The 23,070-nt window shown below is 60.5% G+C and overlaps 2 protein-coding genes across 2 annotated transcripts in view; one reads left to right on the top strand and one right to left on the bottom strand.

Moving 5' to 3' along the window:
- NRBP2 (nuclear receptor binding protein 2) overlaps positions 1 to 18,402 on the top strand; it is a 28,062-nt gene extending 9,660 nt beyond the window's left edge. The window contains exons 2-18 of the mRNA XM_086630819.1: positions 3,862 to 3,984; positions 4,783 to 4,884; positions 5,118 to 5,207; positions 6,487 to 6,527; positions 6,618 to 6,712; positions 6,915 to 6,938; positions 7,278 to 7,361; positions 8,020 to 8,075; positions 8,801 to 8,896; positions 9,983 to 10,115; positions 10,296 to 10,398; positions 10,539 to 10,589; positions 11,216 to 11,351; positions 14,606 to 14,659; positions 14,988 to 15,051; positions 15,938 to 15,993; positions 18,295 to 18,402. Coding sequence (XP_086486945.1) covers positions 3,862 to 3,984; positions 4,783 to 4,884; positions 5,118 to 5,207; positions 6,487 to 6,527; positions 6,618 to 6,712; positions 6,915 to 6,938; positions 7,278 to 7,361; positions 8,020 to 8,075; positions 8,801 to 8,896; positions 9,983 to 10,115; positions 10,296 to 10,398; positions 10,539 to 10,589; positions 11,216 to 11,351; positions 14,606 to 14,659; positions 14,988 to 15,051; positions 15,938 to 15,993; positions 18,295 to 18,363 — 1,377 coding nt within the window. The 3' untranslated portion in view covers positions 18,364 to 18,402. The remainder of the gene's footprint in view (positions 1 to 3,861; positions 3,985 to 4,782; positions 4,885 to 5,117; positions 5,208 to 6,486; positions 6,528 to 6,617; positions 6,713 to 6,914; positions 6,939 to 7,277; positions 7,362 to 8,019; positions 8,076 to 8,800; positions 8,897 to 9,982; positions 10,116 to 10,295; positions 10,399 to 10,538; positions 10,590 to 11,215; positions 11,352 to 14,605; positions 14,660 to 14,987; positions 15,052 to 15,937; positions 15,994 to 18,294) is intronic.
- Positions 18,403 to 18,951: 549 nt separating this feature from the next.
- On the bottom strand, positions 18,952 to 20,060 carry LOC147525887 (uncharacterized). Its single transcript, XM_086630830.1, has one exon. It carries the CDS (start codon positions 20,044 to 20,046, stop codon positions 19,144 to 19,146), a length of 903 nt encoding a protein of 300 aa, XP_086486956.1. The 5' UTR covers positions 20,047 to 20,060; the 3' UTR covers positions 18,952 to 19,143.
- Positions 20,061 to 23,070: the final 3,010 nt, after the last annotated feature.

Below are 23,070 nucleotides of genomic sequence, written 5' to 3'. Positions count from 1 at the left end.
TTGGGCTGGAGCCACGCGGTGCTTCTGCTGGGCAGAGGGTGCTCAGGAGCAGGAGGTGCTGGGCAGGAGGGCAGAAGGGAGGGCGGGCGCAGGAGAGACACGTTGGCGCAGGGGGCTGAGGACGCACGGCGGCTGCTGGGGCTCAGGCCCGGCTCTGGCAGTCGGTGCCATGGCCGTTCCAGGGGCTGGACCACTGCCCTTGCCCAGGAGCTGTCTGCCCCACTCCTGCTTCTGCTCCCGTACTGGTGTCCTGGCAGCAGGGCTGCCAGCAGAGGAGGCCGCTGGGACGGCTGTGTCCTCCTCGTCCCACAGGTGGTCCAGATGGCACGGGGGCTGCTGGGGGGCACGGGAGGGCAGTGGGATGCCCCTGTCAAGGGACGGGGCTGCGTGCGCTTGTCCTGAGGATGCGAGTGCGGGTGCCTGGGGAGAAGCAGAGGAGCGGCAGAGTGCCCTCTGCTCCGGGCACCGTGGCTGTGCCTCTTCCCAGTCGCGCCGAGCGACCCAGGAAAGGTAACAACCCACCCTGTCCTCATCTCCTCCTCCAAATGGAGACGTCTACGTGCCATGGCAGCAGCAGTGCCCGCTGTTGCTCTCCGGCCCCTGCCTGCCGTGCTTAGCCGCTGCTCCCCAAGGCCCAGGACTGCATCCCTGAGCCTTTTTCTGTGGGCTGTTTCGGTCCTTATTGACGTGGAGAGCTCAAAGGGGAGTGATTTATTGTAAGATGCAATCCGATCTTTTGTAAACCTCCGCTTACTTGTCCCCGGTGATTTCTCCAGGCTGGCTCAGCTCCTGCCAAGGACTTTCTGGAAGCAGCCTGCGCGGGGAGTTTGCCCAGCCTGGCGCTGGAGCTGTGCCTGTTCCACATGGTGCCCAGCGCTGGCAGCGCGCGGAGCCGCCGGGAGCCCCTGACAGGCGCAGCACCAGATAGTCAAGGTGACCCGGGGCTGGTTCCTTTTGTCCCGGTCACCTCTGTGATTCTAATCAGCGTCTGTTTACTGAACACAGGCTCGGGGCTGGGTGCGAAGGACAGCTGTTGGGTGTCGGTTTTATTGTCATCGGGCACAAGACTCAGCACGTTCACGTCTGCGTGGAACAGGGAACATTTCCTCCCCTGTAGACATGTCTGTTGCTCCTCACCGTGTACCAGAGCTTCCCAGATACCACAGATCCACCACCTGGAGCCTTAAGCACCAGGAGTCCCCAACAGCAGAAGGACATGGAGCTGCTGGAGTGGGTCCAGAGGAGGCCACAGAGATGCTCCGAGGGCTGGAGCACCTCTGCTCTGGAGACAGGCTGGGAGAGTTGGGGCTGTTCACCCTGGAGAAGAGAAGGCTCCAGGGAGACCTTCCAGCACCTCCCAGTGCCTAAAGGGGCTGCAGGAAAGCTGGAGAGGGGCTTTGGACACGGGTGTGCAGTGACAGGACACGAGGTGATGGCTTTAAACTGGAAGAGGGGAGATTTCGATGGGATCTGAGGGAGAAATTCTTCCCTCTGAGGGTGCTGAGGCACTGGCACAGGTTGCCCAGAGAAGCTGTGGCTGCCCCATCCCTGGCAGTGTTCCAGGCCAGGCTGGATGGGGCTTTGGGCAACCTGGTGTAGTGGAGGGTGTCCCTGCCCATGGCAGGGGGGTTGGAACCGGGTGGTCTGTGAGGTCCCTTCCAACCCAACCCATTCTGTGATCCTGTGACGCCACTTTGGGCTGGGAGAGCAGGTTGTTCAAAGCTGGGAGGCTGCAGCAGAGGGACGACCCTGAACTTCTGCTGTGGATCCCTCTCAGACGGGTGGCCAGTCCGGTTCAGCCTGGCCGTTCTTACGTCGAGCTCTGAGCGAGCGGGAGGTGGCACTGCCTGCCCGGGGACGGGACGGGGCTGGCACGCACCCAGGCACGGGGTGCGGGTGCAGGTTGGGTCCTGCTGTAGGTTCAGTGCCTGCACGCAGGGACGTTGTGGCCCTGTGATGAGGCGGATGAGGAGGTGGCACCTGAGGTTTTCAGACCTGGCTGTGCCTTCGAGCCCCCTCTGCCCGCGCAGAGCTCTCGTGGCCACCGAAAGGCTGTTTGGGTCCGTGCTCTCCATCTGACTCCTCGTTCTCAGCCTCGTGGCCACTCGCTGGTTTCAGGGCAGGATTTTTCTCGAGACCGCGGGCTGGTTTTCCGGTGACATTTTGAGAGAGGTGGAAGAGCAGCTTCACAGAGCGCTCGGTGAGCAGCGGACCCTCGCGGTGTGCGGGTGTGTGCCCCTGGCCGCCCTCCCTGCTGGCACAGCCTTCGCTGGGACCCACCTCAGCCTGGCACTGGCTGCCGAGAGCTGCTGCCCGGGCTGCCTCTCCCCCTCGGCCGGGCACCCCTGCTGTGCAGCCCACCCTCGCTTTCGCACCCGCGGCCTCTCCAGGAGGACCACGGCGGGGGTTGGCAGCGGCTGGTGCGACGCCTCTGCCGTGGGAGCATGCGGGCGAGGGCTGAGCCCTCCCCAGCGCCGCCGGCAGCCGCTCCCCTGGCACTGCCCTGGCTGGGCACTCCGGTGCTGGCCGCGTCTGCACCGGGAGCCCTGGGAGGCTGCTGGGACCTGCCGGGAAGGCCGCGGTCGGCAAGGCCACCTGGCTGCGTTGCCAGCTGGCCGCGTCGCCGGCTGGCCGTGCCGGATTGTGCGTGAAGCACGCGGAGCCGTGAGCGGCGGGAACAAGTAACAGAGGTGCTTTGTGTGCCCGCAGCAGGAGCCGGCCGCCAGCTGCCCCTCCGTCCCCGCTAACGAGCCGGGGGTGCCGCGTGCCCGCGCCCACAGCTGCCCTGTGCCGCAGTGGGGCCTGGCAGTGGCACGCCGCGTGCCAGCCCCCGGCAGCAGCAGAACAATCCTGCTTTTCATCCGGCTGCCGGCAGCGCCGCGCCGGCCCTGCCGCGGGGCAGGTGGAGGAGGGAAGGGGCAGGTCGAGGGCTGCGGACCCGCTCTGGCTTTTGTGAGGGGAGAGCGCGGGCAGCGGCTGTGCGGAGCCTGGCGTGGATGGTGGATGGCGATGCAGCAGGTGCTGCTCCTGGGAGGCAGAACCCCCTGATCCCGGAATGTCTCTGTGCCTTTGGGCTCCTGTCGGAGCCAGGTGCCTCCTGAGCAGGTTTGACCCGGGCTGGAGCTGGGACCCAGCCGTCCTGGCTGGCCGGGGGACCAGTGACCTGGTGCTGCCCTCGAGGCAGCGTTGGCAGAGACCCGGCACCGGGATGGGGCCGCCGCGGCGGGGTCCGTGCTGGATGTGGCCCGTGGAGGTGATGCCTGCAGAGCTGCTCCCCACGAGGTCCCAGGACGCAGCTTGGTGACCTCCGGGATGGGACCTCGTCAGACAGACCCCGGGGCATGGAGGGTTGACCCCAGCCTCCTGGGGATGCTAAAGAGATGCTGTTACGGCTTTGGTTTGTCTGGACCTTCTCGTTTGCCCCATCCACCGTGAGTGTGACCACCAGCCATGGCGTGGGTTGCTCCCCGACGGCTGCTGGGAAGTGGGGTCCACGTGGGGGTCCCTCTCTGCGTGCAGCAGCGGGGCTGGCAGGTGACTGTCACCGCCGGCTTCTCGCCGGGCTGGAAGAGTCAAGAGAGGCTGGCATGGGAACGGCTCCGAACTGCCGGGTCTCTCCTGTGCCCTCATGTCCTGGAGAAACGGGCCGGCTGCTGCGATGCCCAAGCTCCTGAGCAGGCAGGTCACGGGGGCAGGGCAGAACCAGCCACGGGCGGGGGGTTTGCTCCGCTCCCCGTGTCCTGGCCAGATCCCACGGGCTGGAATCTCCGCAGGAGCAGTACCAGGGGCTGTCCACATCCGGGAGCACGTTCCCCTGCATGGGGCTGCGGCTGGGCTCTCACGTCTTCCCGTGCCTTGCAGGTGAATCAGGGGAACATGCCAGGCATCCAGAGCACCTTCCTGGCCATGGACACAGAGGAGGGCGTGGAGGTGGTGTGGAACGAGCTGCTCTTCACTGACAAGAAGGCCTTTAAAGCACACGAGGTGAGCCAACCCTTCCTGGTGGGGACCGTGCCCAGCTCCCCTGAGACCACCCCCTGCACTGTCCTGGAGCTGTTGGAGCGGGGCCAGAGGAGGCCACGGAGATGCTCCGAGGGCTGGAGCACCTCTGCTCTGGAGACAGGCTGGGAGAGTTGGGGCTGTTCAGCCTGGAGAAGAGAAGGCTCCGGGGAGACCTTCCAGCACCTCCCAGTGCCTGAAGGGGCTCCAGGAAAGCTGGAGAGGGGCTTTGGACACGGGCGTGGAGTGACAGGACACAGGGTGATGGGTTTAAACTGGAAGAGGGGAGATTTCGATGGGATCTGAGGGAGAAATTCTTCCCTCTGAGGGTGCTGAGGCACCAGAACAGGTTGCCCAGAGAAGCTGTGGCTGCCCCATCCCTGGCAGTGTTCCAGGCCAGGCTGGATGGGGCTTGGGGCAACCTGGTGTAGTGGTGGGTGTCCCTGCCAGTGGCAAGGGGTTTGGAACTGGATGGTCTTTGAGGTCCCTCCCAACCCAAACCATTCCATGATTCCTGGGCAGCAGCGCTGGTCCCTGCTGCTCATGGGCAGCAGCACACCTTGGTCGCCAGTGCTAACCACAGCCGGTCATGCCGTGCTCCTGTCTCCAAGGCATGGTGCTTTCCCTTGGCTTCTGTCTCAAAGGCAGCTCCATGTGTCTTCTGTACCCCAAACCCGACTTTCCCTGTGACCGGGGGCACGACCTGCTCCCCACCCCCAGGTTCCCCTGCTCTAGGAGGTGTCCCAGGACCTGCCACCTCACCTGTGCTCTCTCTGCCCACAGGAGAAGATCAAGACCATGTTTGAGCAGCTGGTGCTTGTGGATCACCCCAACATTGTAAAGCTTCACAAATACTGGCTGGACGTGAAGGACTCGAAGGCGCGGGTAGGGAGTGCTCGGGGTGTCCTGGTGGGTCCCAGGCTGGGGGAGGGATGCCGGTGGGAGCCAGGCAGGGATCCCAGCTCTGCTCCTCGCCCCGCTCCCCGGGACTCCCCTTCCTTCCCCGGGACACCGCTGCTGGCAGCCCGCTCTCTGCCGCGCGTGGGGCTGGCACGGGCCGCGTGCTGCTGGCCGGTGTGTGGGAAGGCTGGGGAGCTGACACCTCGCTTCCCTCCCAGGTCATCTTCATCACGGAGTACGTGTCCTCAGGGAGCCTGAAGCAGTTCCTGAAGAAAACAAAGAAAAACCACAAGGCCATGAACGCCAGGGTAGGTTCCTGGGAGCCGTGCAGGGTGTCCCGGGTGAAGTGGGCAGCTCTGAGTCCCTACAGCTGCTCCCTGAGTTACCCAGGGCCTCTCCACTGTAGGGAGGTGGCATCTTGGTGAGGGCTGGAGCAAGAGCAGAACTTCACCAGGACAGCCCAGAAACCCATCCTGTTGTCAGGATCCGACCCTGCGGGTGGGAACCTGCTGGAAGCTGCTGCCATGAGGCTCAGTGGCATGATGCTGACCGCCCCCGGGGCTGCACCATGCTCTGGGAGGCCAGTGTCCCCAGTGCCTGCAGCGAGGGACCATGGGCTTGTGGCTGCGCTACTGCCTGGGTCGAAGGACCAGTTTCACCTGCAAACCCACTCGTTCTGGGTCTGATTCATGGTTCTGTGGGCAGGTCTCGGCTGGCTGTGACTGAGGAGCTGGGTGACCATTCTGAGGGCCCTGGGCTTGCCCTGGCAAGCCCTGCCGTGGGGTCTGAGCTCAGTACCGCACCGGTGCCGTTAGGCGCTGCTAGAGCTGAGACTCACTGTTGGTGCGTACAGAGAAAACCGTGTGCATGGACCGGAGCGAGCTCTGCCCCCTCTGCGATGTGTCTGTCCATGCTCCCACCGGGGTTTTGGGGCTCAGGGGAGCTCTGTCTGTTGGCAAGGATGAGTTCTCAGCTTTGGTGCTTTGGGCTGGAGCACCTCTGCTCTGGAGACAGGCTGGGAGAGTTGGGGCTGTTCAGCCTGGAGAAGAGAAGGCTCCAGGGAGACCTTCCAGCACCTCCCAGTGCCTAAAGGGGCTCCAGGAAAGCTGGAGAGGGACTTTGGACAAGGGTGTGGAGTGACAGGACACGGGGCGATGGCTTTAAACTGGAAGAGGGGAGATTTCGATGGGATCTGAGGAAGAAATTCTTCCCTCTGAGGGTGCTGAGGCACTGGCACAGGTTGCCCAGAGAAGCTGTGGCTGCCCCATCCCTGGCAGTGTTCCAGGCCAGGCTGGATGGGGCTTTGGGCAACCTGGTGTAGTGGGGGGTGTCCCTGCCCATGGCAGGGGGGTTGGAACTGGGTGGTCTGTGAGGTCCCTTCCCACCCAAATCATTCCATGATTCTATGATTCTTTGAACAGGGATTGGAAAGGAGACTGTTGTCGCTGGGACAGCGCGTGGCTCATCTTTGAGTAACAGTCTCTGCAGGGGTAGTGGAGGGTGGATTTCCCCAGCCACTGGGGAGTAGGTGGGAATGACCCGATCCGGCTGCTGGGCTCTGACGGAGAGCTCTGGTCTCTGCTCTAGGCCTGGAAGCGCTGGTGCACTCAGATCCTGTCTGCTCTCAGGTAAGCTTGCCATCGCCGCGCTGCCGGCCGCCCGCGTCTCACCGGGCTGGGCACAGGCGGTGTGCTCAGGGCAGCTGTGTCTGTCCCCAGCTTCCTGCACGCCTGCGAGCCTCCCATCATCCACGGCAACCTCACCAGCGACACCATCTTCATCCAGCACAACGGGCTCATAAAGATCGGGTCAGGTAGGAAGCTGCCGCCCTCGCCGGCCCGCGGCTCCGGGGAACACGGAGGGGCTGTGTGGGGTGGGGTGCCGGGGGGGTTCCTCAGGGATCACGTCACTTTGCACATCACCTGTGCAAGGCTTGGAGTCACCTTCTCTTCTCTTTGTGTCCTGTGCCGTGTGCCGCCTTCCTCGTCCGCTTCCGGACCGGTGCCGACCGGCAGTCTGGCACAGGGTGTTTGCAAACGGTGAGTGCCCCTCTGCCACCCTTGCCAGTGCACCCATCCCTGGGTTGACCTCCTCCCCCTGCAGTCCCTGGGCATCGCTCACCGGCGCGGCACTGCGGCACAGAGCAGCAGCCCTGGGCTCCGCAGGGAGGGCAGACCTCTGTCCCTCAGGGAATGCTGCCCCTGTCGTGGGAGCAGAGGGGTCTCCGGGGGGGAGCGCATGCCCCACGGGTGGTCTGCGCGGGCAGGAGCACAGGCAGAACTAAACCCCTGCGACGTCGAGCGCCCGCCTGCGCTCGCGGCGCTGGGGAAGCGGCTTACGAGAGTCGTGACGCAGAACGTTTCCCGCTCCCGACGCAGCCCTCCCGGACGACCTGCGAAGCCCCATCAGGATCGAGAGGGAAGAGCAGCGCAACCTGCACTTCTTCCCTCCGGAGTACGGCCGTGAGTGCGGGGTCCGTCTGTCTGCCAGGGGTGCGGGCAGCCTGGGTGCCCGGAGGGGTGAGGAGGGGGTCCCGGGCGAGGCGTGCGCGCAGCGTGTTTGCAGCCGCACGGAGTTATCCGGTGCGTTCACAGCTGGAGCTGTTGGCCGTGAGCCGCCGGAGATCTCGTGATAACGGCTGGCTGTGTGGTAACGCGGGAGGTAGAATTTGGCGTCGATGAGCGCGGAGCTGTGCACGTGGCAGAAACGGCTGCGCCTACGCGGGCACGGGCCGCGCGTTGGCAATTGCGGGTCGGGAACAAGGTCTCAGCGTGGCCACGGATAGCTCTGGAAAGGTCACCTTATGGCCCAGGAACGCTCAAAAGCATGTAAAATGTGACAACACGCAGGGAAAAGGAGTAAAGAATCTTTGTGCCATGCGAAAACCCATTATGTCATCCCCATCCTGACTATTTTGCAGCAAAATTGAGGGGAATAAGTGGGAAAGGTTTGTGCAGGGAACTGTGAGAAAATGTGTGCCTGGGTGGGGGGAGTGGGCATGGGCAGAGGAAAAGGACGGTTGGGCCTGGGCAGGGGTGAGGGCAGAGGCATCCACAGGGATGAATCGGGGTGCAGGGGGCTGTACCCCTGCCCTGACGGGGTTCTGCCTTGGTTTTGCAGAAAAGGCTGACGGGACGGCTGTGGACATCTTCTCCTTCGGGATGTGTGCGCTGGAGGTAGGGAGCAGGATGGCTGCAGCACCTGGGAGCTGCCGTGAGCCCTGGGTACAGGGCAGGGTTGTTCTTGCTGAGCCTGCCGGGGATCGCAGGGGCCTGGGGAGCTTCCCGACGTGTCTCCTTCCCCTTTCCCAAACCTCGCTGTGAGCTGGGGATCCCTTGCAGCAATGGAGACGTCTCTGCTGAGCTCAGCAGAGCATTTTCTGCTGCCGTGGCCCACCCTGCCCTGGGTGCAGCACCAGGCTTAGCTCACCCCTCTGTGCTTGGCCAGTGCCTCTCGGCCGCCTCTGCTGGTGCCTCCTCTTCCTCCCTGGGCTGTGACAGCCCTGGGGTGGGCGAGCACAGAGGGCAGGGACAGACCGTGCTGCTCCCAGGGGACATGCACCGCCGAGCGCAGCTTGCCCGCGCGGACTGTGTGGCTGTTGGTGCTGTCTGCATCGTCCCCCGGTCCGCACGGTGCCCGGGAGCAGCTCCCCGTGCTGGCACTGCCGTGACACTGGGAGCAGCCTGGGGCAGTGTGCGGGCAAGAAACAGGCCCCAAGTGCAGGGACACAGTGGCCGGGGAGCACGGGGGAGCCCAGGAGCTCCGGAGCCTGCCCGGACTGTGTGTCCCAGTGAGGAGCTCCACCACTGCCACCCTGCCAGGGGATGTCCCTCGGGGAAGCCCTCCAGGACTGCCCCAGGGCTGGCCGCATGCAGACGTGCCTGCACTCCTTCTTCCCCAGATGGCCGTGCTGGAGATCCAGACCAACGGGGACACGCGGGTCTCGGAGGAGGCGATCATGCAGGCACGACATTCTCTTGACGACCCCAACATGCGGGTGAGTGCAGCTGGCTGAGCCTCGGGGACCCGTCTGTTGGTCAGGCCCCCCTCCTGGGGCGTACATCTCCCGTGAGCATCCTTCCCCCCGGCTGGAATCTGGAATGTCAGGCAGCCTGGCGCTGCTGCGCACTCCGGGTTACACCGGCGCTGGGAAAGGGGAGCAGAGACCACAACCTGCTGCAGACCGAAGGGGCTCCAGGAAAGCTGGAGAGGGGCTTTGGACAAGGGTGTGGAGTGACAGGACACGGGGTGATGGCTTTGAACTGGAAGAGGGGAGATTTCGATGGGATCTGAGGAAGAAATTCTTCCCTCTGAGGGTGCTGAGGCACTGGCACAGGTTGCCCAGAGAAGCTGTGGCTGCCCCATCCCTGGCAGTGTTCCAGGCCAGGCTGGATGGGGCTTTGGGCAACCTGGTGCAGTGGAGGGTGTCCCTGCCCATGGCAGGGGGGTTGGAACTGGGTGGTCTGTGAGGTCCCTTCCAACCCAAACCGTTCCATGATTCTATGTGTCCCTCCTATCCTGCCACAGTCAGGAATCCCTCCCTCTGGCTCGGTCTGCTCTTTTTCCAGTCCTCCCACCATCTTTCCTGCTGGGATGCTGCTCCCAGAGCTGCTCCTGACTGGCTGCTGGGATACATCCCAGCCTCTTCTCCTTACGACCTTGTGCTGGGCTCGTGCTGCAGCCGCCTCCCTGGCCGAGAGGAGCAGGGAGCAGAGGTCCTGTGGCTGGAGCAGAGGTCCTGTGGCCAGAGCAGGGGTCCTGTGGCTGGAGCAGAGGTCCTGTGGCCAGAGCAGGGGTCCTGTGGCCAGAGCAGAGGTCCTGTGGCCAGAGCAGGGGTCCTGTGGCTGGAGCAGGGGTCTTGTGGCCGGGCTGTTGGTGGGTGCCCGGCAGTGTGCTGCCCACCCAGAGCTGGGGTGCTCTGTGCCACCCACCCTGCCCTGGGCTGTCTGCTGGCGGAAGCAGCCGCTCAAATCTGCTTCCCAGGAAGTGCAAGCGTGAGAGGGAGCTGGGGCTGGCAGCGGTGGGGATGAAGCAGGGAAATGTCCTGCTTTGCTTCCAGTTTGTGCCTTTCTCTGACCCCCAGGAGTTTATTCTGTCGTGCCTGACCCTCAACCCAGACAAGCGACCGACAGCCCATAACCTGCTCTTCCACCGGGTGCTCTTTGAGGTGCATTCCCTCAAGCTGCTGGCAGCACACTGCTTCATCAACAACCAGTGTGAGTAACCACGAGACCACCCTGCCCCGTCTGACCTCGTGCTGCTGCCCCAGCAGCGCGGGAGTGGTGGAGGAGCCCGGGGATGAAGGCGGTGACTCCTAGACCTTCCTTCGGGTCCGTGCCGCAGCGTCCCTGTTACCGGAGCTCCCAGCTGATGGCCCCTTTCTGCCCTTGCCCTAGATCTGATGCCAGAGAACGTGGTGGAGGAGAAGATAAAGGAACTGGACCTCAACATGGTGATGGCAGAGATCCGGAGAGAGGGTCGGCCCGGAGCACAGTGGAGGTGAGGATGAGCGGGGAACGTTTCAGAGCAGCCACAGCCATGAGCCCAGGACGTGCATCCAGCCTGGTGATCCCGTGCCATGGCACAGTGCTCCTTCGCACCGCTCCTCTCTCAGTAATCTTGTCCTGTTTCTCTCCCAGGTACTCGGAGGTCTCCTTCCTTGAACTCGACAAGTTCTTAGAAGACGTAAGGTGGGTGGAAGGTGATGCTGGGTGACCTGTGATGTGTCTGCCCAGCGCTGGTGCCCAGCGTCTCTGCCCTCAGCTCCCCGGGCAGCACAGAGCCAGGACCAGGGCACTGTGCCGCAGTGCTCGCTCCCGTTCGCACTGTGCTGCTCAGTCGTGTGCCGTCCCCTCCGCGGTTCCGCCGGCACACACAGCCCTGGGCCGCAGTGCCGGGGTGAGGGGAGCTCCGTGGCCGCGGTGCTGGGGAGAGGGGAGCTCTGTGGCCACGGTGCCAGGGCAAGGGGAGCTCTGTGGCTGCGGTGCCAGGGTGAGGGGAGCTCTGTGGCCACAGTGCTGGGGCGAGGGGAGCTCCTTGGCTGCCATGCCAGGGCAAGGGGAGCTCCGTGGCTGCGGTGCCAGGGCAAGGGGAGCTCCGTGGCTGCGGTGCCAGGGCAAGGGGAGCTCCTTGGCTGCCGTGCCAGGGCAAGGGGAGCTCTGTGGCTGCCGCTGCCTCACCATGCTGCCTGCCAGCCGGCACCACGGCTCCGCGGGTGCACATCCCTGCTCTGGGCCGTGGCCTTCGCAGCTGACCCTCGGCAGGGCTGTAGGAGGACAGGGCTCAGCCGTTTGTCCTCGCTCTGTGTCTGTACCAGGAATGGGATCTATCCCCTGATGAACTTCGCCGTTTCCAGACCCCATGCCCTCCCACGCGTGCTCTCCCAGCCCCAGGAGGACCCTCAGAAAGCCAAGACTCCCACCCCGGAGCCCTTTGATGTGGAGACCAGGAAGGTAAGGTCAGAACCAGGTGGGGACAGGTTCTCCACTGGGATTAGGTGGATGGTCTCTGTTCCTGGCACACTGCTGCAGGAACGCCTCTCTCTGTAGCCGAGCACTGAGCTCCAGCCCGGCTGAGAGCTGTTCTCCCCATTGCATCGGCTGCCCCGGGACTGCCACGGTCCCTTTGGCTGCAGCTGGTGAGGTCCCTCTCACGCCAGACCCTCTGGAGCAGCCCCAGTGCCTCCGATCCTTTGGCTGTGCCAGCCCTGCTCCCGCGCCCACCGGCAGCTCTGCGGCACGGTGCGCTCTGCGCCTCGGTGCTGGGGTGTAGGCTCGAAATCCCGTCGTCCTTTGACACTGCCACTGCCGTGGCGTGCCGAGATGGCAGCTGAGCTCAGGCGTGTTCTGCCTTCAGCCGCGTGCCCGGACACCGGCGTCGCGGGCAGGACGGGCACTGCAAGCGGGTTACGGACCCCTGCGGGGAGGGGAAGGGGTGCCAGGTGGGCGGGCAGGGAAGGACCGACACAAGCGGGGATGTTTGAGCAGAAGTGAAGCCTTCCCAAAGCACGGCGTGACCCGTCACTGAGCAGAGCGATGCGGCCCTGCAGCGCAGCCCCCTCGGCGTACGGGCACGCTGCCGCTGCCTCCCCCCGCAGCCGGTGCTTCCCCAGGCTGGACCAGCCCTGATCCCTCAGCCCCTTCCCAGGGTGCGAGCGCTCCAGCCCAGGGTCCCTGCCAGGGCCCTCCGTTGAACTTGCTCCAGTTTATCAACGTCCCTGCATTAGACGCAGTACCTGGATGTAGTTTAACGAGCGCTGAGCAGGGGGAACAATGATTTCCCCCAATACCCTGGCTGTGCCCCAGGATGCCGTTGGCCTCATGTCCCGCCTGCTGCCCACTGTGACCCCAGAGTCTCCAGCAGAGCCAGTAAGGCTTTCCTGCAGCCAGGCCATCCCTGTGTCCTTGCCAGGGATTGTTCCTTCCCGGGGCAGGAGTTGGCATCTGTCCTTTGCTGACGTGCGTAGGGGGAGAGAGGGCTGTTGGCCACCATCGCCAGGGCAGAGCTCGGGCACGGCCCTTCTTCCAAAGGCTCCGGTCTCCTGAGCTGCCGGCCGTCGTCGGGAGCGGTCAGAGGAACTCGGTGGTCTCTGTGCCCCCCTCTTTCTTAAAAGCTCACGTGTTCCCTGGTGTTTCCCTGTGCGGGTATCTCCCTGTATCTTCCCTTCCAGCCATTCGCTATTCATCCCCTGTGGCACTGTCCGTGTTCCCGTGGACGACGCGGACGCAATTTCATCCTTGCATTGAACTAGTGTTAAAAACCCAGTGTAGGGCCAAACCTGACTGCTGCTGCTGCACGATCCTGGGAGATGTCTCCTTCAAAAAGCGCAGCAGCAGCGCGTTCTTCCTGCCTGCCCGAGCATGGGCTGTCCGCCCCCCGAGCGTAGCTGTATCCGTACGGCCCAGCGCGTGTTCTTAGCGCCAGGGCTGTGGCCATCGAGCGGATGCGACAGCGGAATGTGAATGTAAACCTGCGCCGTTCTCTTTTCCCCTCTTTGCCTTTGTTACGTGCTGGTTTTCATCCAGTGCCCCCAGCAAAGCTCTGCAAGTGCGCGGTCTGTCCGACCAACGCGTTCAACTGGTTTTTATCCAGTTTGACAAAGGACTGGTAATCTCAGAAGCATGGAGTTTCTAAGTGCGAGTCCCACAGGAGTGTAGCAACAATGCAGGTTCTTTGTCTATTCTGGGATGCACTGGAATATGGATGCAGGATGGATCCAAGGAATTTTTTTTCATGGTGAGGATGGTTAAACCAGAGAAGCTGTGGCTGCCCCATGCCTGGCAGTGTTCCAGGCCAGGCTGGATGGGGCTTTGGGCAACCTGGTGTAGTGGAGGGTGTCCCTGCCCGTGGCAGGGGGTTGGAACTGGATGATCTTTGAGGTCCCGTCCGACCAAAACCGTTCTATGATTCCATGATTCTAAACAGTGGACCTGGGGCTAAGAGAGGTTGTGGGATCTCCTTGGAGATTTTCAAAACCCAGTTGGGCAGAGCTCTAAGCAGCCTGGTCTGAATTCACTGTTTGTCTTGTTTTGAGCAGGGGCTTGGACTAGAGACCTCCTGATGTCCCTTCCCACCTAAATGATCTTTGGGGCATCAAGTAGAGAAAGGTGGGCAGCAGGTGGCAATGATGCACTCAAACGTCATCAGCCTTCTCTTTGATGGTGTCTGCGAGATGCCGCACAGCTCGGTGTAATTCAGGACATAAAGGAGCACGAGGGCAGACAGTGTGCTGGTGTCACTTGGTGTAAGCAAAGGGCACCCACCTTGGGTGTACAGTCACACCAGTCAGCTCTTCCTGGAGAAGCGGGTGGCCTGGAGGTGATAAAGGTCAGAGGACAGTGAGCTGCACGGCCAGGGCTGTGTGTCCTGGGGAGGGGCTGTAGGAGAGGGGTGCCGGGTCAGAGGGAGGAACGAGCAGGTGACTCACCTCTGAGCATAGGCTTGAAATGGAGGAATGTAAATGAAACCCTGTTGGACCCTGCGTGGAACAGGGGCGTTGATTCCTCGCTGGGTGCCCTGTCGTTGGGCTGACCAGTTGCACGCCCTCTCTGGCTTCCCTTTGCCTGGACAACGTGACTTCTGGTGTGAGCCGTTTTCATGGGAACTTGAAGCTGACTTGCTGAAGCTGGAAGCTAACCCAGCTTGAAGCTGACCCAGTCCCTTTATAGGAACTTGAAGGTGACATTAATAAAATGCCGTATTTGTGTAACACATTTGAATATTCTGCGATGCAATGCGGGATTTCCAAAAGAAAATCCGTATGTAATTTTAATAATATTCAAGATTTCGGTTTTGCTCTTTTTGTCTGATCTAAGGATTGGTCATCCCACAAGGACATGAACAATCACATCATTGAGACATAACCAAGAGTTTGGGCAGGGCTTTAGGGGGAAGGCCACCCCTGGCAAATGGAGCAGACGATTAATCCTGGTTGCAAAGTTGCACCTTGCACAGGGCTCCCTTACCCACTTCTCGGTCGGCTGACCATGGCCGTGGTTTGTCGCTGGGCACTGGGCTAAACCAGCCCTCAGCTGCTCCACCTGGACAATTCCTAGAAATGTGAGAAGAAGTGGAAGGTCAGGCTGGCAGCTGGAATTAAGGGGCTTGAGTAGAGATTTGAAAGTCCTGCTTGGAGAGCAGAAGTAGAGCAGGCCCGGGGAGCCGGAGGGACGGTGTCCGAGCTGATGTTGGTTTTGGCCCCTTCCAGGTGGTGCAAATGCAATGTAACATGGAGCTGAACGAAGACAAGACCCAGTGGCACGTAAGTATCCAGCTCCTATTCTGCATGAGACACTGGGGAAAGACCTGCTCTCTGTACCCATCTCTGGCATCCGACTGGGAAAAGTCTGGTCTTAGCCGCTGTGCCGCAGTACCCAAATACTTCCTCTCGTCCCTTTGTCATAAAAGAAGCCCGAAGCAGAAGGAAGCCACCAGCCCCCTCTGGCTGCAGGACAGCCCTTGATATCTTTGCCTGGACATCTTTTAGCTCGCCTTCTTTCTGGTTTCACAGTTGCAGCTCCCAGTGCTGGTGGAGGAGCACTCTTAGGGAGAAACGGGCGTTGGTAAAGAGCACCCTCTTCTTTCCACAGCTCACTCTTCTGCTGATCCTGGAGGACAGATTGCACCGACAGCTGAGCTACGACCTGCTGCCCAGTAGGTTTGCTCGCAAGTGAACTTCTGTGCGTGAGTGCAGAGGTGTTGCCTGGTGGCCCTGGTCAGCTCTAGGCTCAGCCAGCTTTTCTTTCCGTGTCCTGGGCGAGCGGGCGAAACCCTAATAGCCACGTGGCACCAGTTCTTGGCCACTCAGACCCTGAGCTTACAGCCTCTGGCACGTGGTTGTAACCTGCACTCTGAAGGGATGTTGGGAGTCCAGTGAGTGCCCATTGGGAACGTGCGCTCTGGGACATGTGGCATGCCATTTTGGGGATAATACCAGTGAATTCTGCCCTCATTCCCAACACTGGTGCAGTCTCCGCAATACCTTTCAAAGGAGAAGGTGGACCCTCCTCTGAGGAAGCCCATGGCTCTGGGGAAGGATCCAGCACCGTGGGCTCCTTCCTCAGACACCCTAGGGTTAGGGTTAGCCTTTTGCACCCGGGGCCGTGCAGCTGGAGCCCCTTGATGGCTCACAGCCAAAACTAAAGCACAGAGCCTGGAAATCAGTGCTTGGGAGCTGCTGCTCCAGCAGCCCCTTAGGTTTTCCTGCCTGCCCGCAGTGGCCACCTGCTTTTCGTGCTGGCCCAAGGCAAGCGGAACGTCTCGCAGTAACACGCTGCCAAGGCCATTGCGCTGTGTGATCAGGACCGGAGCTCGTCCCTGCCCCGTAGCTGCTCAGCTCCCATCACTGCCCGCCTCTGCGCTCCGTGTGCCCCAGGGTGACTTGGCAGTTCCTTGGCCAGCCAAGAGCACAGAGCACGTGCCCCCGCAGCGCGCGGCACAGTGCGGGTGTGCTGCGGGCTGGGGGGGGGCACTTTACTGGGGGAGGGGGAAGGAAGAGATGCACGAGCCTTCACGTTCTCACCGTTCCGTGTCTCTGCAGCTGATAACTCCAAGGACTTGGCCACGGAGCTGGTGCACTATGGGTTCATCCACGAGGTAAGCCTCCTCGCCACGTGTGCACCGTGCCACCAAGCGCGGTCCCCAAATCCGTGTGGCACCGCTCATGCCTCAGAGGAGTAAGAGCTCCTCCGTGCTCCACCTGGCAGCCGCAGAGCCGTGGCAGAGGCCAGCCCGCAGCGCCGCGCTGCACTCGCTCCCCTCACGGTGCGAACGCATCCTTTTTTTGTTGAGTTGCTGTTTTTTTCCTCCATACTTCACTCCTGCCCGAGGGGACAGTCATGTTGTGATGGCAGTGTTAATTACGTCCACCTCGCAGTGGTTCTGAACGTGACAGCCAGAGGAGCCCAAGGGAAGGAGGCTGAGGCCACCTCCCATCTCCCAGAAGAACGGCCCCGGTGGCCGGTGTTGTCTGGACAGCTGCTCTGAACTCAATTTGCAGGTTTCGTAGAACCATGGAATGGTTTGGGTGGGAAGGGACCTCACAGACCACCCAGTTCCAACCCCCCTGCCATGGGCAGGGACACCCTCCACTACACCAGGTTGCCCAAAGCCTGGTTTCTGTCTGCCAGGAGAGATGGCCACCCCAGCAGGGAACGGCTGGGCTCTCCTTACGTGTTTGCGGATAGTCCCAGGGAAGAATTCGGAGCAGCCCAGCCGGTCAGGCTGCTCGGCAGTAGAGCCTCCAGCAAAGGCAGCATGGAGAGAATGAAAAGTGTATTTATTTTTATTTTGTGCAAGTTAGGAATTCTGGGGCTGTAGGCAAAGTTTTGGAGAATTCCTCCTTCCGGATGCTGACATTAGACAAGGAAGGGGTCAGCGTCACTGAGTGAAAAATTTATGAGTACAGCTGGAAAAAAGTCCATTCGGACTTTCTTCCTTTCTTCACCCGAGCATGGTGACTGTGCAGCTCGGCGCTGGCACACCGGGCTGCTTCCGCCTCTGCTCTGGAAAACACGTGGCATTTGGGGCAACCTCGTACCGTAGGATATACCTCACACGGGTCCGTCTGCGTTCCACGGGCTGTAAACTCTTTTTCTCCGTCTTCCTCCTAGGAGGTAACCTCCTTTTAACATGTCCTCCCCTCTCTAACATCTTTTCTACTCCGCAGGTACCCGCTACCTTTGCTCTCAGGTGGTATAACTGGTTCATACTGGTTCATACTGTGTTAAACTCTGAGCAGGTGTCACGAGCCCGTGTTTAGCTTGGAAGTGTGCTGCTTCTTCCTGGCCTGAAGGACTTGTCTGCCCAGATGCTCTTCTGGTTTTCTAACTATAGTGGTTGGTCTAACAAGAGATACCACCTATGCCTTAAAAATCTTGTCTCTTAAATCCAAATTTTTTCTTAAAAGTAGTAATTTAGCAGCAGTAGTGACAAAGGGACCGCTCTAAGCAGCAAGAAAACAACTGATTTTGCATTTTTCATTTGAGTGAGAATTTTGAGTTCTTTCTGGCAATTCCAAAACCCCTCTACGAGACAAAGTGGGGGTGTTTTGCACCCTTTGCATATCAGTGTGGTAGTTCAGTAACTTCTTTCTTAAGGAATAAACATCCTAATTTTGTCAGAAACCACCTACTCCTGAATATGTCAGAAAAGAGATTTCTGCACAAAATAGTGGCCAGACCAACGAAAAGTGACATTAATTTTTATTTTTGTTAGCAGTGAGGATATTATAAAAGAGATGGCCATAGAAGATAACTTTAGAGCCAGTAGTCAGTTAATTAAGTTGAAATTAAACTGAACAAAAGAAGCTGGACCTGTTACGTTCCTTCAGACCAGAAGCTCCAAAGAACTGTCTGCTCTTTGGCCTTTATGTGGCACCTGACACAAAAAGGCCCCGTTCCCGAGTGGTCATTTGGTGTTTTTCAGTAAATATGGTGCTTATTAGTGGCATGTTCCAGATGTGCTTGTGAGTTGTTCGCTTCCATGTCAAAACTCAGAGGGGCTTTTTACAAGGGCAAGTAGTGACAGGACATGGGGCAATGGATTTAAACTGAAAGAGGGCAGATTTAGGTTGGATCTAAGGAAGAAATTTTTCACTCTGAGGGTGGTGAGGCACTGGCACAGGTTGCCCAGAGAAGCTGTGGCTGTCCCATCCCTGGCAGTGTTCCAGGCCAGGCTGGGTGGGGCTTTGGGCAACCTGGTGTAGTGGAGGGTGTCCCTGCCCATGGCAGGGGGTTGGAACGGGATGGTCTGTGAGGTCCCTTCCAACCCAAACCGTTCTATGAATCTATGATTCTATGTGAAGTCGGTGGCTTGGGCTGGGACCATGTAAGGAAGGAGATGTACAAGGTAGCCACACCAAACTGACCTTCCGGCGTGTTTTCTCTTTTATTTTAGGACGACTGTGAAAAGCTGGCTAACTTCCTGGAAAACGCCTTCCACAAACACCGCTCTCCTCCCTTGTGAGTCACCTCGCGGCCGTCTGGGACAGCGCGGTCCCCGGGACCGCAGGGGACGGGAAGCGTGCCAGACCAGGAGAAGCCGCGGGGCTCCTGACCTTCCCCCAGCGGGACCGGCTGGGCCCCCGCTCCCACCCACCCTCGCAGTCCGCGGGAGGCGTCTGCCCGAGCCGCGGTGGGAAGAGGCGACGGCGAGCGGAGGAGCAGCCAGCGAACGGGAGCAATTGCCCGTGTGTCACGAGAGGCGACGCGCTCCGGCCCCCCTCCTGCAGCAGCAGCCGAGGCGGGTTGCGAGGCGTGGGGGAGCACCCAGCACCCCCTGCATCCCTTCCCCGTGGTGCTTGTGGAGATGCAAACCTGCTGCAGGAGTGCCCCAAACTGACCAATTTCCCGCTGGGAATGATGAGCTTTTTTCACTGCAGGTCCCAAAGTTATTTTTTATTTCTTCGCCAGCTGGTAATACTTGCAGGAACGAGGAAGGGAGCAGGCTGGGAAAGCTCTGGCGCAGCTTCCGATCTGCCACATTCCATTCTTTATGCCCAGTTTCTCCTGTTCCGTTAAGGTTTCCCCGCACAGATGAACCACGGTGATGCCTTGTGATTAGAACTGCACGTCTTGGTGCCAGCTGAAGAGAGGACTGTGAGAGCTGGACTTGACATGGCATGAGAAGAAATTCCAGAAATCCAAACCCGCCAGCTGGATCCAAACATGTGGATCGGCAGAAGCCTCACTGGTGCTGAACAGAACCCTTGTCATTCCCCAGTTTGTCTTACGGCCTTCCGAAACCTCATGGCATCTGAAGGGGAAGAACCCCGATGCCTCTTCCTTCCCTGTTTCTCCTGTGGTGTTTGGAACTTCCGTCGTCAGCCTGGAGAAAGGGGCGATCGTCTGCGCTGCGGCGCACGTCAGGCTCAGGCTCAGCTGGTGAAAAGTGCGATAGGAATTCTTTGTGTCGCAAAAGCCGCGTGGTGCCATGCTGCCCCGTGCTGTGCCGAGCGGAACCAGCCGTGCCATGCTGCTCCGTGCTGTGCCGAGCAGAACCAGCCGTGCCATGCTGCTCCGTGCTGTCTGTGCTGTGCCGAGCGGAACCAGCCGTGCCATGCTGCTCCGTGCTGTCCGTGCTGTGCCGAGCGGAACCAGCCGTGCCATGCTGCTCCGTGCTGTCCATGCTGTGCCGTGCGGAACCAGCCGTGCCATGCTGCTCCGTGCTGCTCCGTGCTGTGCCGGGCGGACCCAGCCATGCCATGCTGCTCCGTGCTGCTCCGTGCTGTGCCGAGCGGACCCAGCCGTGCCATGCTGCTCCGTGCTGTCCGTGCTGTGCCGAGCGGACCCAGCCGTGCCATGCTGCTCCGTGCTGTTCGTGCTGTGCCGAGCGGAACCAGCCGTGCCATGCTGCTCCGTGCTGTTCGTGCTGTGCCATGTGGAACCAGCCGTGCCATGCTGCTCCATGCTGTTCGTGCTGTGCCAAGCGGAACCAGCCGTGCCATGCTGCTCCGTGCTGTTCGTGCTGTGCCGAGCGGAACCAGCCGTGCCATGCTGCTCTGTGCTGTGCCGTGCTGTGCCGAGCGGAACCAGCCATGCCATGCTGCTCCGTGCTGTCCGTGCTGTGCCATGCGGAACCAGCCGTGCCATGCTGCTCCGTGCTGTGCCGAGCGGAACCAGCCATGCCATGCTGCTCCATGCTGTCCATGCTGTGCCAAGCAGAACCAGTTGTGCCATGCTGCTCTGTGCTGTCCGTGCTGTGCCGAGCGGAACCAGCCATGCCATGCTGCTCCGTGCTGTGCCAAGCGGAACCAGCCGTGCCATGCTGCTCCGTGCTGTCCGTGCTGTGCTGAGCAGAACCAGCCATGTCATGCTGCTCCGTGCTGTGCCGAGCGGAACCAGCCATGCCATGCTGCTCCATGCTGTCCATGCTGTGCCGAGTGGAACCAGCCGTGCCATGCTGCGCTGTGCTGTACCTAGCAGACCCAGCTGTGCCATGCTGCTCCATGCTGTGCCGTGCTGTGCCATGCGGAACCAGCCGTGCCATGCTGCTCCATGCTGCGCCGTGCTGTGCCGCACAGACCCAGCTGTGCCATGCTGCTCCATGCTGCGCCGTGCTGTGCCGTGCGGAACCAGCCGTGCCATGCTGCTCTATGCTGCACTGTGCTGTGCCATGCAGAACCAGCCGTGCCATGCTGCGCCGTGCTGTGTCCTGCGCTGTGCCGTCCCTCCCCGCGGTACTGCCTGCGCTACGCTGCCTGCGCTTTGCAGGGTGGCACCATTGTACGTGCCGGGCTGGGTTTGCCGTGCTGGGACGCTATGCTGAGCTGCTGACGCGTGCTGCGTGTCCCAGTCGTGCTGTGCTGTGCCAACTTTACATACTGACAGATCAATAAAGCCGCTGAAAGCAGCTTATCTCATCGGAGCGCTCCACTCGGCAAACCGCTCGGTCATTTCTTGGTCACTCTTACAGTTAAACGACGAAGATGTGAAATAGCTTCCGTGAGTTCCACAGTCAAGCCAAGCGGGTAGAGAAGGAATGCAGTGGAGAAACATCACTCAGCTGCTTGGTTCAGAAATCAGTGTCTCCAGAGCACCTCTGCAAACTGAGAAATCCCTCCATATCCCAGCGGCTTCATTTCCCTGACGAGCTCGTTAGCATTTCTGTAACGCCTTTCACCCCACAGAATCCATGGTTTCATTTAACATTGTCACGGCTCGGTTTGTCCAGTGGATTTCCCTGCTCCTGGCTGTGCCGCGTTCACCCACCTGCCATGCTGTAGGGTGTTTCCAACACAAGGGGCTGCCCTCACAGTCATGGAACAGGTGGGGTTGGATGGGACCGCTCGGGATCTCAAGAGGTCCCTTCCAGCCTCTGTGATCATCTAGTCCAACCTCTCTGCTCAAGTAGGTCAGCTAAAGCAGGTTGGCCAGGACCAGTCAGGGTTGAGTGTCTCCACAGATGGGGTCTCCCTAGACACAACTTGTCCCCATGTTTGGCCACTCTCACAAGAAGAAGAGAAGTGTTTTCCTACGTTCACATGGAATTTCTCATTTTTCGGTTTGTGCCCATTGCCTCTTGTCGCTGGGCCCCACTGAGAAGAGCCTGGCTCCTTCTTCTTTACCCTCTCATCAGATGTTTGTACACATCGATGAGATCCTCCCTGAGCCTTCTCTTTTCCAGGCTGAACAGCCCCAGCTCCTCAGCCTCTCCAATGCCAGGTGCTCCAATCCCTTCAGCATCTTGGTGGCCCTTTACTGGACTCAGTCCAGTCAGTCCATGTCTTCCTTGTCCTGGGGAGCCCAGCACTGGATACAGCACTCCCAATGTGGCCTCAGCAGTGCTCAGCAGAGGAAGGATCAGTCCCCTCAACCGGCTGGCAAGGTTTCACGTGGTGCAGCTCACAGTCAGCTTGGTGTCCGGTGGGACGCTTATCCTTCTTTGCAAAACTGGCACTAGCGCAAGAATGGAAATCCTGCTGTCACACATGCAAGTGACAAACTTGGTGGCCTTTTATGATGGGCTTACAGTGTTGGTGGATAAGGGAAGAGCCACAATGTCATCTACCTGGACTTGTCCAAAGCATTTGATACTGTCCCACACAACATCCTTGTCTCTAAATTGGAGAGACATGGATTTGACAGATGGACCACTTGGTGGATAAGGAACTGGCTGGATGGTCACACTCAAAGAGTTGTGGTCAACAGCTCGATGTCCAAGAGGAGACCAGCAACAAGTGGTGCTCCTCAGGGGTCAGTACTGGGGCCGGTTCTATTTAACATCTCTGTCGGCGACACGGACAGTGGGATCAGTGCGCCCTCAGCACGTTTGCTGTGACACCAACTGCGTGGTGTGGTGGGCACGCTGGAGGGCAGGGATGGCATCCAGAGGGACCTCGACAGGCTGGAGAGGTGGGTCTGTGAGAACCTCATGAAGTTCAACAAGGCCAAGTGCAAGGTCCTGCACGTGGGTCGGGGCAATCCCAAGCACGAGGACAGGCTGGGTGGGGATGGATGGAGAGCAGCCCTGAGGAGAAGGACTTGGGGGTGCTGGGTGAGGAGAAGCTCAGCATGAGCCAGCACCATGTGCTGGCAGCCCAGAAAGCCACCCGTGCCCTGGGCTGCACCCAGAGCAGCGTGGGCAGCAGGTCAGGGAGGGGATTCTGCCCCTCTGCTCTGCTCTGTGAGACCCACCCTGCAGTCCTGCCTTCAGCTCTGGGGTCCCCAACACCAGAAGGACATGGAGCTGCTGGAGCGGGGCCAGAGGAGGCCACGGAGATGCTCCAAGGGCTGGAGCACCTCTGCTCTGGAGACAGGCTGGGAGAGTTGGGGCTGTTCAGCCTGGAGAAGAGAAGACTCCGGGGAGACCTTCCAGCACCTCCCAGTGCCTAAAGGGGCTACAGGAAAGCTGGAGAGGGGCTTTGGACACGGGGGTGTAGTGACAGGACACGGGGTGATGGCTTTGAACTGGAAGAGGGGAGATTTCGATGGGATCTAAGGAAGATATTCTTCCCTCTGAGGGTGCTGAGGCACTGGCACAGGTTGCCCAGAGAAGCTGTGGCTGCCCCATCCCTGGCAGTGTTCCAGGCCAGGCTGGATGGGGCTTTGGGCAACCTGGTGTAGTGGCGGGTGTCCCTGCCCATGGCAGGGAGGTTGGAACTGGATGGTCTTAAAGATCGCATCCAACCCAAACCATTCTACAATTCTATGTAGTCAGACCTGACTCCTTGGA

This window comes from Tauraco erythrolophus, unplaced genomic scaffold (assembly GCF_009769465.1).
Source record: "Tauraco erythrolophus isolate bTauEry1 unplaced genomic scaffold, bTauEry1.pri scaffold_52_arrow_ctg1, whole genome shotgun sequence".
NCBI lineage: Eukaryota > Metazoa > Chordata > Aves > Musophagiformes > Musophagidae > Tauraco > Tauraco erythrolophus.
The sequence above is the reverse complement of the archived record's forward strand: the minus strand, read 5'-3'. Positions and strand labels throughout refer to the sequence as shown.